This window comes from Benincasa hispida, chromosome 10, assembly GCF_009727055.1.
Source record: "Benincasa hispida cultivar B227 chromosome 10, ASM972705v1, whole genome shotgun sequence".
Taxonomy (NCBI): Eukaryota; Viridiplantae; Streptophyta; class Magnoliopsida; order Cucurbitales; family Cucurbitaceae; genus Benincasa; species Benincasa hispida.
In genome coordinates, this window is record NC_052358.1 from 7,841,174 (window position 1) to 7,856,494 (window position 15,321).

At 33.5% G+C, this 15,321-nt stretch overlaps 1 protein-coding gene across 1 annotated transcript; it reads right to left on the reverse strand.

Moving 5' to 3' along the window:
- Positions 1 to 607: 607 nt before the first annotated feature.
- LOC120088280 (linoleate 13S-lipoxygenase 2-1, chloroplastic-like) lies at positions 608 to 8,915 on the reverse strand. The gene is made up of 9 exons (XM_039045464.1): positions 8,509 to 8,915; positions 3,680 to 3,948; positions 3,321 to 3,558; positions 2,896 to 3,216; positions 2,708 to 2,793; positions 2,513 to 2,623; positions 2,093 to 2,394; positions 1,690 to 1,956; positions 608 to 1,562 (listed from the first exon to the last, which is right to left on the reverse strand). The coding sequence occupies exons 1-9, from the start codon at positions 8,861 to 8,863 to the stop codon at positions 803 to 805; spliced, it is 2,709 nt and encodes a 902-aa protein (XP_038901392.1). The 5' UTR covers positions 8,864 to 8,915; the 3' UTR covers positions 608 to 802.
- Between the last annotated feature and the right edge of the window lie 6,406 nt (positions 8,916 to 15,321).

Sequence of the window (15,321 nt, forward strand, 5' to 3'; positions counted from 1 at the left end):
ATGAAACTTTTTTGTGACAATAAAGCGGCAATAAGCATTGCAAATAATCCTATTCAACATGATAGGACAAAACATGCCAAGATTAATAGACATTTCATCAAGGAGAGACTGAACAGTAGAAGCATATGCATTCCCTAAATTCCTTCGAATCAACAAGGTGCGAATGTCCTCACAAAAGGGGGTGTTGAAAATCAAATCAGCTTTGATTACTATGTTAGCAAGTTGGGCTTTGTTGAAAATCAAATCAGCTTTGATTACTATGTTAGCAAGTTGGGCTTTGTTGATGCCTATGCCCCAACTTGAGGGAGAGTGTTGAAAATAAATATTTTCCCTAGGGGTTTTTTGTAATTTGTCATATCCCTAGGGTTTTCCTACTTGTCTATTTATTTGAGTCAGTGTATCAAAAATAATAAAATATCAGTCGACTATCGTGATTTTTTTTCTCTCTGTTCTACGGTTTTCTACGTAAACCTTTGGATTTCTTTCTTCTTCCTTTTTTATCATTAAGTTTAAATTCTCTACATGAGAATTGTTTATATATGTTTGCCTTGACGCATGTCATTTATACTAAAGTTTCTCGAATAGTATTATTTAATATTCTAAATCATTTATATCTTCAATTAACCGTTTATAATATGGGGATATTTAAGATCTTACAAATTGCTAAGAATGTTATCCTTAATCTTTCAAGTGGTTTGAACACATTCAACATCCTTCCAACTTTTTCCTTAGGATGATCTCTTTATTTAAAGCATAAGTGAGATTGTTATTGATCCCACATCAAAACAATTTGCCATGGGTTCTAAATAGAAATGCTGTAAGGAACACCTTGTCCTGTCGGCCCAGGCCCTGATTCAGGCTTCAAAAGTTCATAAGGCGCAATCCCAGCTCCATATCTGTTCTTTAGATTTTTGTTAGCATTTCTTTCATCAATGATCCCTTCTAGTTCCTTCAATTTTCCACTGAACCTCTCAAATGCTCCCCTTATAAAAGGCTCATCAGCCCATGCTGGTTCAATATCTTTTCCCAAATACTCTTCATCTGGAGAATGACTCGACAATATGTTCAAAACCGCCGTGACTTTCGTCGCTTGAAGCTGTGTAGGAAAGGTATCTAAAAGGACATTCTCTGGCTTATCAATAAAGTACTTCCACTTCTCTTCATTAACATCTTCGACGGGAACATTGATTCTAGCAATACTGGGCCGATTGGGAAAATATCCAGCAAAAGAGTATTGGCCAAAGTTCACTGCTGCGTGATGACCGGAAGTTACCCACATGATGGTGGTGACAATATTGATAAGGTCTTCAGGAGTGTTGAGAACTGGCCACCATGGTTCATCCTTCTTATCAGCATGCCCTTCTGTTCGAATCTCTGTCCACCATGCTTGAAGTTCCTCGTCTGACTTCACAAGACTTGGATCTGGATAATAGAAATTGACATATTCTGTTGCCCATTCTTTGATGGCATCCCAAAGGATTAGGCCATCGTTAGCAAAAGGGTAATCTTCAATAGCAAGCTTCAGTCCATGTGGTGCATTTGGGTCCTCAACGGCCATTCCCCTTCCCATAACAACAATGTACACGAGGGAGCACTTTAGTAAACCAGTTTAAGCCAAGTAAAAGGCAGAGAAATTTATAAAGAGAAATAAGATTGCGTTGCTAATTAAGAGAACTGAAGAATAACCACCTGTTAATTAAGTCAGCAGGCAAAGCTTCTAAGTTGAACTGCCATTGTGCTTTGTAAGCAACAGAGCTAAATTCTATCGAGTATTTTCCAGGAGAAAAGCAACTCTCGATGATCCCATCTGCACTGATAAGAGCTTGGCGGGCAAGTGCATTGATTTCCATGGTGTATCGGAAATGGGGGTGCAAAAGTCTATAGATTGGATGCATTGCACTTAGTTGTCTGTTTGATGCAATGATGTAAGGTTCTACACAACAATGAGTTCTAAGCCTGGAAAGAACAACAAAGCGTAGCATCGTTCAAGAAGTGAATATGCAAAATATAAACTCCAAAAGTATCAAAGTAATGCAGCATTTTAACAAGAAATTGACCAAAGTTTGTCCACATTTAAAAGGAAAAGACTCACCAATGGCTAACAAGTTGGTGATAACCAGAGTCATGGGCTAAAACGTGAGCTTTGGCAATCCTCCAAAGCCAGATTTCAGTGGCAGCCCAAAGGGGTGTGAAAACTTCTTGCCATTGTGGTTTGTCATCAATGGGTGGTCTAGTGAGCTCAATAGCCAACGGTCTTAGAGTGCTATCATTGTGTAAGAAGAACAATGTCCTTGAACCATACAATGTGGTGTCTTTAAGTTTTCGAACTTTGGCTACATATGGTATGAAGAGATCGTGGTAATCTAATATAAATAGCTTCTTGTTTTTCAAAGCCTGCACCCCCACAAAACATATCATCAAAAAGAGAAAAAAAAAAAGTTATACAAAATTAAGGAAACCAATCTATAAGTCCAGGTGTGAAGAATCTCCAAGGGGTCTCCAAGGGATGTACCTCATCCAGAGTCATGAAACCTTTGATTTGTTGCTCCACTATTTCAGCGGTGATTTTTGATTCAGGAGGACCATAAACAGCAGGGTCAAGCTTACTCTTTAATGGCCATTCCTACATTAATTAAACTCCTTAACAGGTTAGCTTAATGGGGTTTTGTACATTAAACAAAGAAACATGGTTCAAACAATGTCATACCGTAACAAGCCTTATACTGTAGGGGTTAAGACCTGCAAGGGTCTGTCTAGCAAATTCCTCATCTCTAAACCAAAAGAATTTGTCCCCTGAATAACAATAATTAAGGAACATCAATAATGTCTTGATTAGATAAATGAAATATATAAAAATACCATATAGTTGGGTTATATATTTTGTTTAGTTCTTACTGTCAAATGTTTCAGGAGGATGGAAACGTAGGATATCCTCAGCCTTATCAACAACTGTGTCAATAATCCTTGGAAGAAGAGTAGCAAGCTTCCAACCGCCTTGGGATTTAGGCAATGGAACTCCATTATCAAAAAGATTGTCTATTGCAGGGAAATGTGGGAAACGTATATTAGAGTCTGTAGAAACTGACTCCAAGGCCGGTATTAGCCCATTTAGCAATGAGTTCAATGTCCTCACACTAAATGTTGTTTGTTTAATTGGTGAGAATGCTTCATCTCGAGGCACATAATTGCCTGAACTTCTTGATTCAGATAAAGGATCTACAATAATAATAAACCACCCATTGTCCCTCTTAGTATCATCATGAGTAGTATTAATGTTGGTAAATTAGACTTTATAATATAGAAAACAAAAGAAAAGAAACCTTTTTTAGTTCGTGGACGTCCGGTTCTACAACGTCGAGGATAAGGAAATTGTTTCCCACCAAGCACAGGTCTTTTGAGGGCGAGATTTCTGTCGGGATCGCCAAGATCATTGTAGACATCATAATCATATATCCTGTCGTGAACCTCACGCTTGCCGGAGCCATCCCCTTGCAAAGCTTTGAGCTCTTCTTCTCTAAGCTTCTTTAGCCCCTTAGGAGTGTTGGATGGCAAGTATGACTGGGGAAGATGGAGCAAGCTAATGTTGTTAACACTTCATCCATCCATCTATCTATCTATCTACATCTTTGTCGTTGTCCAATAATAAAAATTAAGAAACATGAGAGGGATTAGAAATGACCGTAGTGGTGAAAAAGATTCTCTTGCTATCGTGATGGTCCTTCTCATTAACCCAAGAAAAGCAGGCGAAGTGCAGAGGGCCGGTGGGAAGGCCTTCGATGACTATATCCTTGAGATAAATCTCTTTGTGATGCTCATTCTCAACGAAAATGGCTCCAATTTTACCAAAGCCTGGTGGAATTTCAAAATCTGCCTCGTACTTGATCTCATTAAGCCCTGAATCCTCTTTATGAGCATACTTCTTTATTGTTCCCTTCTCCAATCCCGTTACTGAAACAGTACGCACATTTTTATTTATTCTTTAAATATTTGTTTTTTTTTCTTTACTACTTTTTTTCCTTATCTCTTCTACTTCATTCTCCTCTATTTCATTCTTAAACAAAAACTAATCTTGGGATTACTTTTTCTTTTTAAGGGCTCCCAAATTGAAATCTTTCAGATAATTAATAGGTATATTTGGATATGCATTATATATAATGTTTGGAATTTAAATATGTGCATTTAATTTATCAATTTTGTACATAGAAATCAAAATTAAATAATTACTTAATTAAATACAAGAGGCCAATTATGGTAGTAATTAAATAATTTTAACATTATTTAATCAATAAAAATAAAAATAAGCGGATACGTTTATACTAAATCTTTATTAAACATAATTAATTAATTTAAATTAATTACTAAAATAACTAGAATATTGATAATCATCACAATAATAATAATAATAATAGTAATGGTAAAATTTTTAGTTGAAATTTATTAAGTCTAATTAAAATATTTATATTTAATAACTGACTAAAATTAATAATAATGAGTAATTAATATTGATTTATTAATTAATTAAGCTATATTTTTACTGATTGTCTCTCATGCGTAAAAATACCACAATTTTGCAAGGTATTAAAAAAAACTCATGTTAGATGGGTTTTGAAGTTCTCTAGATAATAATATTCTAGGTTTCAAAAATTAAAATTATGTAAAACAAACAACGATATTAAATGTTTTTTTGAAATCCTATGAAAAAATTTGTAAAACGAACAAGTCCCAAGTAAAATTGGGGGGTGGGAAGATACAAATTACGGACCTCGTAGTTTCTAGCAAAGTCACATGTTAATTGAACTATGCTCGGTTTGAAATTACTTGATAGCTCACTTTTGTTTTTAGAAAAAATTATCCAAAATAGAGCTGGGTAAATACGAATATTTGTAGCAATTTAGTTATAATCACTAAAATAGGCATTTATTCTCTAGAGAATAAAATAAAAGTAAGGTAGACCGCCTATCAAAATTTGCATAATTGTTTTTACTACAATTTTTTATTTTTATGTAATTTTTAAAAAATATTAAATGATTTCAATTGAATAAAACAATTTGCTTTTGTTTGTTTTCAATTATTTGTGAAACATATAGAGAATTATTGTAATTTAGAGGAAACATGATTATTGTAGTTTTTCTCAAAATAATAATAATAATAATAACGTTTCATTTAAGTAAATAGAAATAGTCATTAAGGAGCCATTTCCCTACTTCTTGAGTTTGTTTAAATAATTCAACTTTAATACTAATTTTATCTATTATTATACATTTATCAATGTACTCTGTCTTTCCATTTATGAATATCTTCATCTTCTATTCTTAATTTAATTTTCAAAATTATAGAGTAATTTTATCTTAAAACTCTATATCCCAACAAAAATTTCCTAACTTCAACGTATTGACTCTAGATTTATGAGTTCTACTCAAACCAAACGACTCTTAAGATTTTTTTAAAATTATTATTAACACTAAAAAATTCAATCTGAAATATAACCACATTAACAATAACTACATCAATAATAAACAAATTATTAAAATGAAAAAACTAACATGTTTTTTTTTAGCCCTCGTAAAGTAGTTGCTCATAATAATCATTGAGAGGGTGTTTGGGGTAAGATATTAAAGATTGTGCTAAAACTGTAATAACTACTTCTTGTTATAGTACATACTATTAGTAAATTAGTTACAATTAACACTATTTCAAAACATCAATTTGCGATAGTATTTACTATTTGTTACAGTTTTTACTATTTTACATTCATTATTTTTTTATTATTTACTATAGGATTTACAATTTTCTCCTCAAACTAAATAGTTTACACCTCAAACATATACTATAATAACACAAATTAAAATAATGTAAACCCCAAACACAAACTATTATAATTCAACTATAATAACAACTCTTTGCTCCGAACGTCCCCTGAATGTATATATATATATAATTGTAGGTTCCATTTGATAAGTATGGATGTAAATCAAGAATCAATTATCTAACTAGAAAAAATTGTGAAACATCTATATAAGATTTGTTTATTTATAATAATGGAAAATTATATTTTTAACCCCTAGTTTTTTTAGAGGAGATAAATTTAGTTTCTAAAATTTCAATTTAATCGATTTAGTCTCTCAATTATGAAAAATAAGTTTAAAAGTCTCAAATCTTAATTTCTACCTTAATCATATAATAATGTTATTATTTTAAATACTGAAAATGATTTTTTTTTAATTGAATTTTTAAAAAATATATATATATATAGTTTCTCACTCCTCTATCTACTCATCTTACTCTCTTATCCTTCCATTCCCCAAATTATATCCATTTTGGTGAGAGAGGTTCCACTGTTTATTTTATTTTATTTTACTTTTTGTTCGCTTGTGAAACTTGAACGTGATGTGTCTGTGAGAAATGAAGATGATACCGTACACCTCATGGTTCAGTGATGGCGATGAGTAGGCCGATAGCATAATTAAAGCACAGGCTTTTGTCCATGACACAATCTAACGCTGCCTTATTGGATTTAAAATGGGGAAAATAAAGAAGTTGGTGGAGAGGGACGAAAGTAGAAAATTTTTTCCCCTTCAATTTTCTTTAATTTAGAAATGATATTTCTAGTGTAAATTAATAATATAAATATATAATAAAAATAACAACATTTTAAACAAGTTCTTCAAACTTGAGGGACTCAATTGAAATTTAAGGGAAAATTATCACATTTAAGATTTAACTTACAAGACTAACATCTTTCTTTAAAACTCCTAAAAACAATTTTTTTCAGTCCATCTGAGACGAGATCGACCACCAGATTTTAGTTAAATAATCAACTTTTTCAACTTATCGATTGTTTGAGGTTTTCTTGACACATCTCGTTAGATTATACACCGATATTATGTGCATCTCGGGCAAAATAACACCGAGATTCTACATATTTGAGTTTTCTCAATAGAATCTTGGGCAGCATTAACACCAATATTTTATATATATCCCAAATCTTACCCAATTTTTCAAAAAATTGATCTTTTTCGAAATTAAAAATGTTGAATCAACTTGGAAAAACTAATTTAATCAATGGGAAATGCATTTAGAATTTTTGAATTTCATAAAATTGTGGAAACATAAATTATGCTAAAGATTTAGAAAACTACTTAATAATTTGATATAATATTTAGTAAACATAACCGAATTTGGAAAAAATTTGAAAATAATATAAGATTTGGGAAGATTACAAAAAAAAAAAATCAACAAATCTCTGTAAGTATCCGGTGAGATGTATCGAGAAGGCACAAAATCATCAATGAGATTTTTCAACTTATTCTCGGCGATCGATCTCACCAAAGATAGATTGAGAAAAACTATTTTTACAAATTTTCGAAAAACGTGCTAATTTTGTAAGGTAAAAACCTAAATCTATTATTTTTCACAATTTTTCAAATTTAAGACTAAATACACTTGTTTCTGCAAAGCTCAAGGAAAAATTATAGTTAAAAGAAATAAATGATAGTGAGTGTTTTTTTTTGGACAATATATGGAGGGAGTAGAGGTATTCGCAGGTTAGGTTGGATGGAGTTGTAGCACATTTTAAATTCAATTGTTCGATTTGTAAATTTTTTCAACCCAAAATAACCTTTATGATGTTAATAAACCTAACCCAACTCAATCTAACCATGAAATATTTAGGGTGAGTTGGTTCGGATTGATAGAGTCATTTATTTTAATTTTGTTTTAAAAACAAGTAAAATGTTAATATGTTAAAGTTTTGTTTAATTATTTTTATATATTGAATTAAGATTAATTACTCTATTTCCATTTTTATTATAAAAATATGAGAAAATTTTCAAAAATAGAAAAACAAGGAAACTATTTATACAAAAATAACAAAATTTAAATCTTCTTGAATAGAGATTTATAGAGACTAATAGAGGTCTATCAATATCTATCCATGATGAAAATAGAAGTCTGTCAATATCTATTAATATTTGACATTTTTTATTATTTCTATAAATAGTTTGACATTTTTTCTATCTGTGAAAATTTTTTTAAAAAAAATGGTAAAATGTAAAACTTACTTTTAGAAATTATTGAAAAATAAATTATCATAAGTAAAAACAACATTTTTTTAAAAACAATACTTGCTTCGAGTTTTTTGAAATATTGTAGGTGAACTAATAAATTAATCTTATTTATAAAATTTTCATTTATTTGAACTTAATCCAATATAAAAGAGTTTATAAGGATTATGTTGGATTTTTGGGTTTTTCGGATTAACGGATTTTTTTAACACATCTAGAGTATAAGTTTTCAAAGTTAATAATACAAATAGTTTAGCTATGCTGAGCAACCAGAAGATAATGTTAAGTTTTAGTGTTGAAAAAGCAAAGTAAATTTACAAGGTTTTTATTTATGTATTATTATTTTTTTTTTTTTAAAAAAAAAGTAACTTTGAACAGATTTCATTTGAATGTTGAATGAGAAGGAAGAGCATGAGTAAGTTCAAGTTAAATGAAGGGCACTGACCGGGATCAACCTCGGCACTGACGAGCTCCAAAAGAAGCGATTTACCAAAAAGATCAGCAATATCATCAAGCCCTCTTTCCAAATATAACCCAGTCCCCAGGATTCGTTTTACAGTCACAAAAGCTTTAACCGAAACCGCCTTCTCCGTCGAACTTGCGACGGAGGTGGCTTTGATAACGGCAGGCCGCCCGGCCAAGCGGAGGCGATGGACTTTGGCGTTTTGTCTCCTCCTCTGCCCTCCACACTCCCACCGTGTTGGAAGCAGAGCCTTCGCATTACTTAGAAGAAAAGGCTTTGGGTTTACAAACACGGCTGCTTCTAAACCCGTATGGGAGGAGACTCGAGATTTCAGCATTTTTCCCCTCTTTATCACTTTCTTTTATCTACACAACTACTTAATTCCCCCGGGGAACTTCCCCTTGTGTGTATATATACTTCCAATGTGGTTTAATTTTACCATCCCAATTGTAATTAACGGGGGCCATGATTAATTCAATTCTTTGAAAAGAGTATATGTCTGTTATGTAGCGTGTACAAGATATTGATTCGGTGAAAATATATTTTCTTTTTCTGAAAAAAAAAATTTACAGTATAGATAAATTTAATATACAAGTTAATAATTATAATACAAATACTGAAATATACTATAAAAAATAACATCTAAGATGTTAAAATAAAATGCAATAAAAAAGTGACTCGTATTTATCATACAGGAAGAAAAAGATTAAAGAAAGAAGTATGAAGATAAACAAAATACTTCTTCGTTGAATTGTTGAAGATGTTTAAGTGAATTATATTTTAGTAGATTTTGCGGAGACTCAAATGTGGAGATGAAGATTAGATGATTTTAGGTTTTTGTCTTTTATTATTATTATTATTATTTTTAGTCTTGAATTCGAGTAGTAAATTTTTTAGATTAAAAAAGATTAGATGAATTACTTTTTTTTTAAAAAAAATGTAAACATAAAAATAGATAAATCAAATCGACATATCTAAGAAACATCTAAAAGTATTGATATTTAATATGTATCTAATGAATTCTTTTATCTTACATAGATGTTTATATCTCATGGATTACGTGACAAATTTTTATTGGATAACGCGGATATAAGTTTTTATTGGTGATTAAATTCCATCGAAAAGGTGAAGAGAAGTGGGATGATATTGATTCGAACATTACGAATCTCTTCTACACGTCCAAACAATTAATGCAAAAAAACAGAAAGGAACAGTTATGTCAGGGAGAGTCATGGGCCAAGGGCGCCTACGGCCTTGTACCTATTTGTCGCTCAAATTTAAGGGATTTTGGGACAAATTTTCTACATATTTGAAATCTGAATATAATTTGAATTAATTTTCTATGCAATAATTTATTAATTTTACTTTGAAATTATATGCACAATGGATTTTAATTTTCATTGAAAGAAAAAAAAAAATCAATCCATTGAAAAAAGTTTATACATGAAGTATGGGACGGATATGTGAACATTTTGAGTATATTGAAGATCAGTTAAATGATGGTGTGGATAGTGTCCTACGATGATGTGGCCTATGACTTGGCAATCTTAGTTGGCACATGCCAACTATCTTAAATGTACTAATTTGATGAATATTCTAAAAATGAATTTTTCCTCTTTTCATATCATACGGTTATACTCCATCCAATAGCAACTCACCATGTTGCCCTAGATTTTCTCCTTTCTGTATAGCTTTTCTTCTCCAACATTCTTTCAGTAATTGTATATAAACTGACCTATTCAGGCTCCTATTGTATTGTGAAAAATAGCCACAAAGCAAATATAAATTGAAGAAACTTTCTCTCAGTACCTTTGTCCTTTTCTTTCTTCATTTTTGTGTTCTCAACCTAGTATCAGAGCATCTCATGCTAATGTCAACCCAATCCAAGCTGCAAAAATCCCACTGGACCACCATTGGACAGAACCAATTTCCTCCTATGGCAGAATCTGGCATGGCCAATCCTTCAGTGCTATCGTCTTAAAGGATATCTAACTAGTGAAAAAATCTGTCCAAGCAAGTTCATCACAAAAGCGTCAATTCAACAGCCTCTGAAATTCCAAGCTCAGGAACACCAGATGAAACACAGCAATAGCCAACCCAAATTATGATGCGTGGGTAGTAGTAGATCAATTACTACTCGGATGGCTATACAATTCCATGTCACCTGAAGTCCTCACACAGGTAATGGGTTTTCAACCCTCTAAAGAACTTTGGGAACCTATTTTAGAATTATTTGGAGTTTATTCCAGAGTGAAATAGACTATCTTAAACGTTTATTTTAATAAACTAGAAAATATGCTTAAAAATGAGTGATTATGTGTCCACCATGAAGTCCTACTCTAATAATCTAGCCCTTGTTGGGAGCCCTGTTAGTTCCAATGATCTTGTCTCTCAAGTTTTTTCAGGTCTAAATGAAGAATATAATGTTATGTAATGTCTGGGCAAGGGAAGATTGGTATATCTTGGACTGAATTACAGTCTGATCTCCTTGGATATGAAAAATGGTTGGAATATCAAAATACCATAAAGAATAGTCTCTAATTTGTCCTTAAATACTGATTCCTTCTCTTTCTCTATGAATGTTACTCAAAATCGAAGCAGCTCGGCTCCTCAAAACCCCACCCCAAATCGAAACAACCCGTCCCTATAGACCAATAACCAGAGAGGAGGACGAGGACGTGGTCGTGGCAGATGGAATAATCAACGTCCTACTTGTCAAGTGTGTGGCCGCTTGGGCCACACAGCAAATTTTTTTTTTTCAAGGTATAATCGGGATGTCAACAACCCAAATCAAACTCATCTTCGTGAAGGAGCCTTCAGCTTTTCAGGCTAAGCACCAAATTATGGAACAAACCAGAATGTTATGTTGTCTAATCCTGTTCTAGCTACTCTGAAAAGTGTCGTGGATCCAAATTGGTATGTGGATAGCAGTTTCTCTAGGCATTTCACCGCCAACCCAAACTTCCTACACACAAAAATAAACTACATAGGTACTGAAAAAGTCATTGTCGGAAAGGGTGCCCCTCTATTAATTTTGCATATTGGTAACTCTACTCTACCCTCAAATTCTGGTTTTCTCAAGCAGAATAATGTTCTGTGTGTTTCCAATATTGCCAAAAATCTTGTGAGTGTCTCTCAATTGGCAAAGGATAATAATATATATGTTGAATTTCACTTTAATTTCTTTGTCATAAAGGACAAAACCACAAGAGTGGAGCTGCTGAAGGGAGTTCTTAAAGACGATTTATATCAAGTTGCCTCCAGCATGTCTATAAATACTGCCCAGGTTGTTCATGGTAGAAGTCTCGACGGTGCTGACGTTAATTTTATCTTTCCTCAAGTTTATCAGACCTCTGTAATGTTGTCCAAGTCCATTTGGCATAAGAGACTTGGACACAATCTATTAAAGTTTTAAACCAAGTAATTAAGGATTATAATTTGAATCTTTCATTTAATGATGTCTCAGATTTCTATGAAGCCTGTCAATTTGGTATGCCTTACCTTTTCCAGACTCTACTTCTCAAGCTAAACCTAAATTTCAGCTGGTACATATTGATTTATGGGGGCCCATCCCGATCATCTCCGCGGATGCTTTTCGTTACTATGTTATCTTTATTGAAGATTTTAGCCGCTTTACTTGGATTTATCCTCTCTGATAAAAGAATGATACTATTTTTACCTTTTAGCAGTTTCTTGCAACTATGAAAACTCAGTTTATTATGACTATTAAAACTTTACAAATGGATGGTGGGGTGAATACCAAACTATTACCACCCTCTATACTAGTTTGGGCATTGCAACTTGATTTTCTTGTCTGCATACTTCGGCACAGAATGGTCAGGTTGAACGTAAGCATCTTCATGTCATTGAAATGGGTCTTACATTGCTTGCTCAAGCCTCCATGCCTCTCAAGTTTTGGTCGGTTTCCTTTCAAAATGTTGTGTTGTTGATTAATGGGTTTCCCTCTTCTATTCTTCATTATAAATCTCCTATGGAAATCTTAATTGGGAGTCAACTTGATTTTTCCCTATTACCTATTTTTTGTTGTTTTCCGAATCTTCGACCTTATCAAACTTACAAGTTTGCTTTTGTACAGAAAAATGTGTTTCTATGGGCCCATCGCCATGATATAAAGGCTACATGTGCCTATCATCAGTTGGCTACATTTTCATATCCAGGCCTATCTGCTTTAATGAGGCTGATTTTCCATTTCAGAATGGCTTTGGCAAACAACAAGTCTCCTCTTCCACTTCATCCCCAACCATACCATCTATCTTAACTTAGTTTGGTTCACCTACACTATCCCAAACACCCTCACCTATTTCGGCCCAACAACCAGCCCAACACTCAATTCAACCATCACCTTATACCTCTTGATCTCTCTCCCCAGATATAGCCTCTGACTCCCTATCTTCGACCTACAATCCGAATTTCAATACTCACCCTTCTGACAGTTCAGGCCATTATGGCCCACTAATCCCTCGCTTGCCTCATCTCAAACCACCCCCTCTAATACAGTCTCTAATACTCTCTCCCCTCCTCTCGATCCTTCACTTTTCCCTAACCCTCAATCAAATCTACCCTCCTCCTCCCCTCCTTCTTCAGAGACTCCCTCCTTAACTAACCCTCCATTGATGCCTCACCCACCTATTGTCAATAATCATCCCATGACAACCCACGATAAAGCCAGTATTTTTTGCACTAGGGCATGGATTATCAAGACCCCTACTGACTTCTCTTCCCTTGAGCCCACCAAACTTCAAGATGCTCTAACTTTGCCAACTTGTAAGTCTACCATGGATAGTGAAATTGAAGCTCTCCAACAAACAAATATTTGGACTCTTGTTCCCCCATCTCCTGATTTGAATGCTATGGGTTATCGTGGGGTTTTTCAGCTCAAGCACAATTCAGATTGGACTATTCAACGCCATAAGGCTTGTCTTATTGCCAAAGGTTTTCATATCCTGGCGTCGACTTTTTTGAAACCTTTAGCGCGGTGGTCAAGGTCTCCACCATACACATTGTTTTGTTTTTAACTCTTTTCAATGGCTGGTCCCTCAGGCACATTGACTTCATCAATGCTTTTCTTAATGAAACTCTGAAGGAAACTATTTACATGACTCAACCTCCCGACTATGAAGATAAATTCAATCCAACCCATGTCTTTGTCGCTTGCACAAAGCCATTCATGGACTCAACCAAGCTCCCCGTGCATGGAATGATGAATTTAAGAACTCTCTACTCTACTATGGATTCTTCTTGAGCAGGTGATAATTCCCTATTTTATCTTCGTCGCGGGTCTCTCATTCTTTTGCTACTGGTGTATATTGATGATTTAATTCTCACTGGGAATAGTCCTTCTGCCCTATTGGATCTGATTCTGTTTTTGAATTCCAAGTTCTCTTTGAAGAACCTTAGTCATCTTAATTACTTTTTAGGCATCTAGGTAACGTATCTTGATAATGGTCTTCACCTCATTCAGCAACAATACATCTCTGATCTTCTGGCCAAGCAAAACTTTCAAAACCTCAAACCGTGTTCGTCTCCTATAGTTACTGACAAGCATTATCTATCACTGAATGTGTTCCTCTTTATGATCCCTTTTGGTACTGCAGCATTATCGGTGATTTACAATATCTTACAAATACTCGGCCTGACATTTCCTTCATCGTTAACAAACTTAGTCAATTTCTCAAAGCACCAACAGATGTTCATTGGCTTGTTGTTAAAAGGGCACTCCATTATCTCAAGGGCACTACGTCTCATGGATTATTACTTTAACCCAGCTCCCAACTTAGTATCACCACCTTTTCTGATGTCGATTGGGCCGTTGGTATTGATTATCGCAAGTCTATAACAGCATACTGCATTTTTCTTGGAAAACCCCTCATCTCCTAGTCTTCCAAGATGCAAATTGTCGTCGCTCGATCGAGCATGGAGTCAGAATACTGTGCTATTGCCCATGCTAAAATTATTTGGATTTGAAATCTCTTAACCAAGACCGGATTCCCTGTCTCTAACTTTCCTGTGCTCTGGTATGATAATATTGGAGTGGGCGCCCTTGTAGCTAATCCTATCTTCCATGCCCACACTAAACACATCGAAATTGATGCCCACTTTGTTTGTGATTTAGTTCTACAAAGATGTCTTAATGTTCAGTTTGTCCCTTCGGAAGAGCAACTAACAAATTATCTCACCAAATTTTCTTCTCCAACATTCTTTCTGTAATTGTATATAAACTGACCTATTCAGGCTTCTATTGTATTGTGAAAAATAGCCACAGAGCAAATATAAATTGAAGACACTTTCTCTTAGCGCCTCTATCCTTTTCTTTCTTCATTTTTGTTTCTCAACCCAGCATGGTAAAATAAAATTACTGAGAAATATTTAGGCATTGTTTGATCTTGTGTAGTTTAAACAGTTGTCTAATAAAAAATTATCATTCAGCAAACTTTCTTTTAAAAGAATAATTTTTAGAACTTTTTATATGCATAAAGGAAATGGAAACATGAGATTAGGTTCATCTAATCATTACTCTAGATTTAATAGCTTTCAAGAAGTTGGTTGTTTTTTAAATATAGAAAATAGCTAAAAAGTATTTCAAATATAGCAAAATTTGATTATTTATCAATGATAAGCACTGATACATCTATCAATTTCTGTTACTGCTTATCATCATCACTGATAGACAATGACATTTTGGTACAATTGAAAACATTTTTAGCAGTTTTCTCATTTAAAACAATAACCCTTATTATTAATTATCAGTCAATAAAATTGAAATTTTGAAGATTA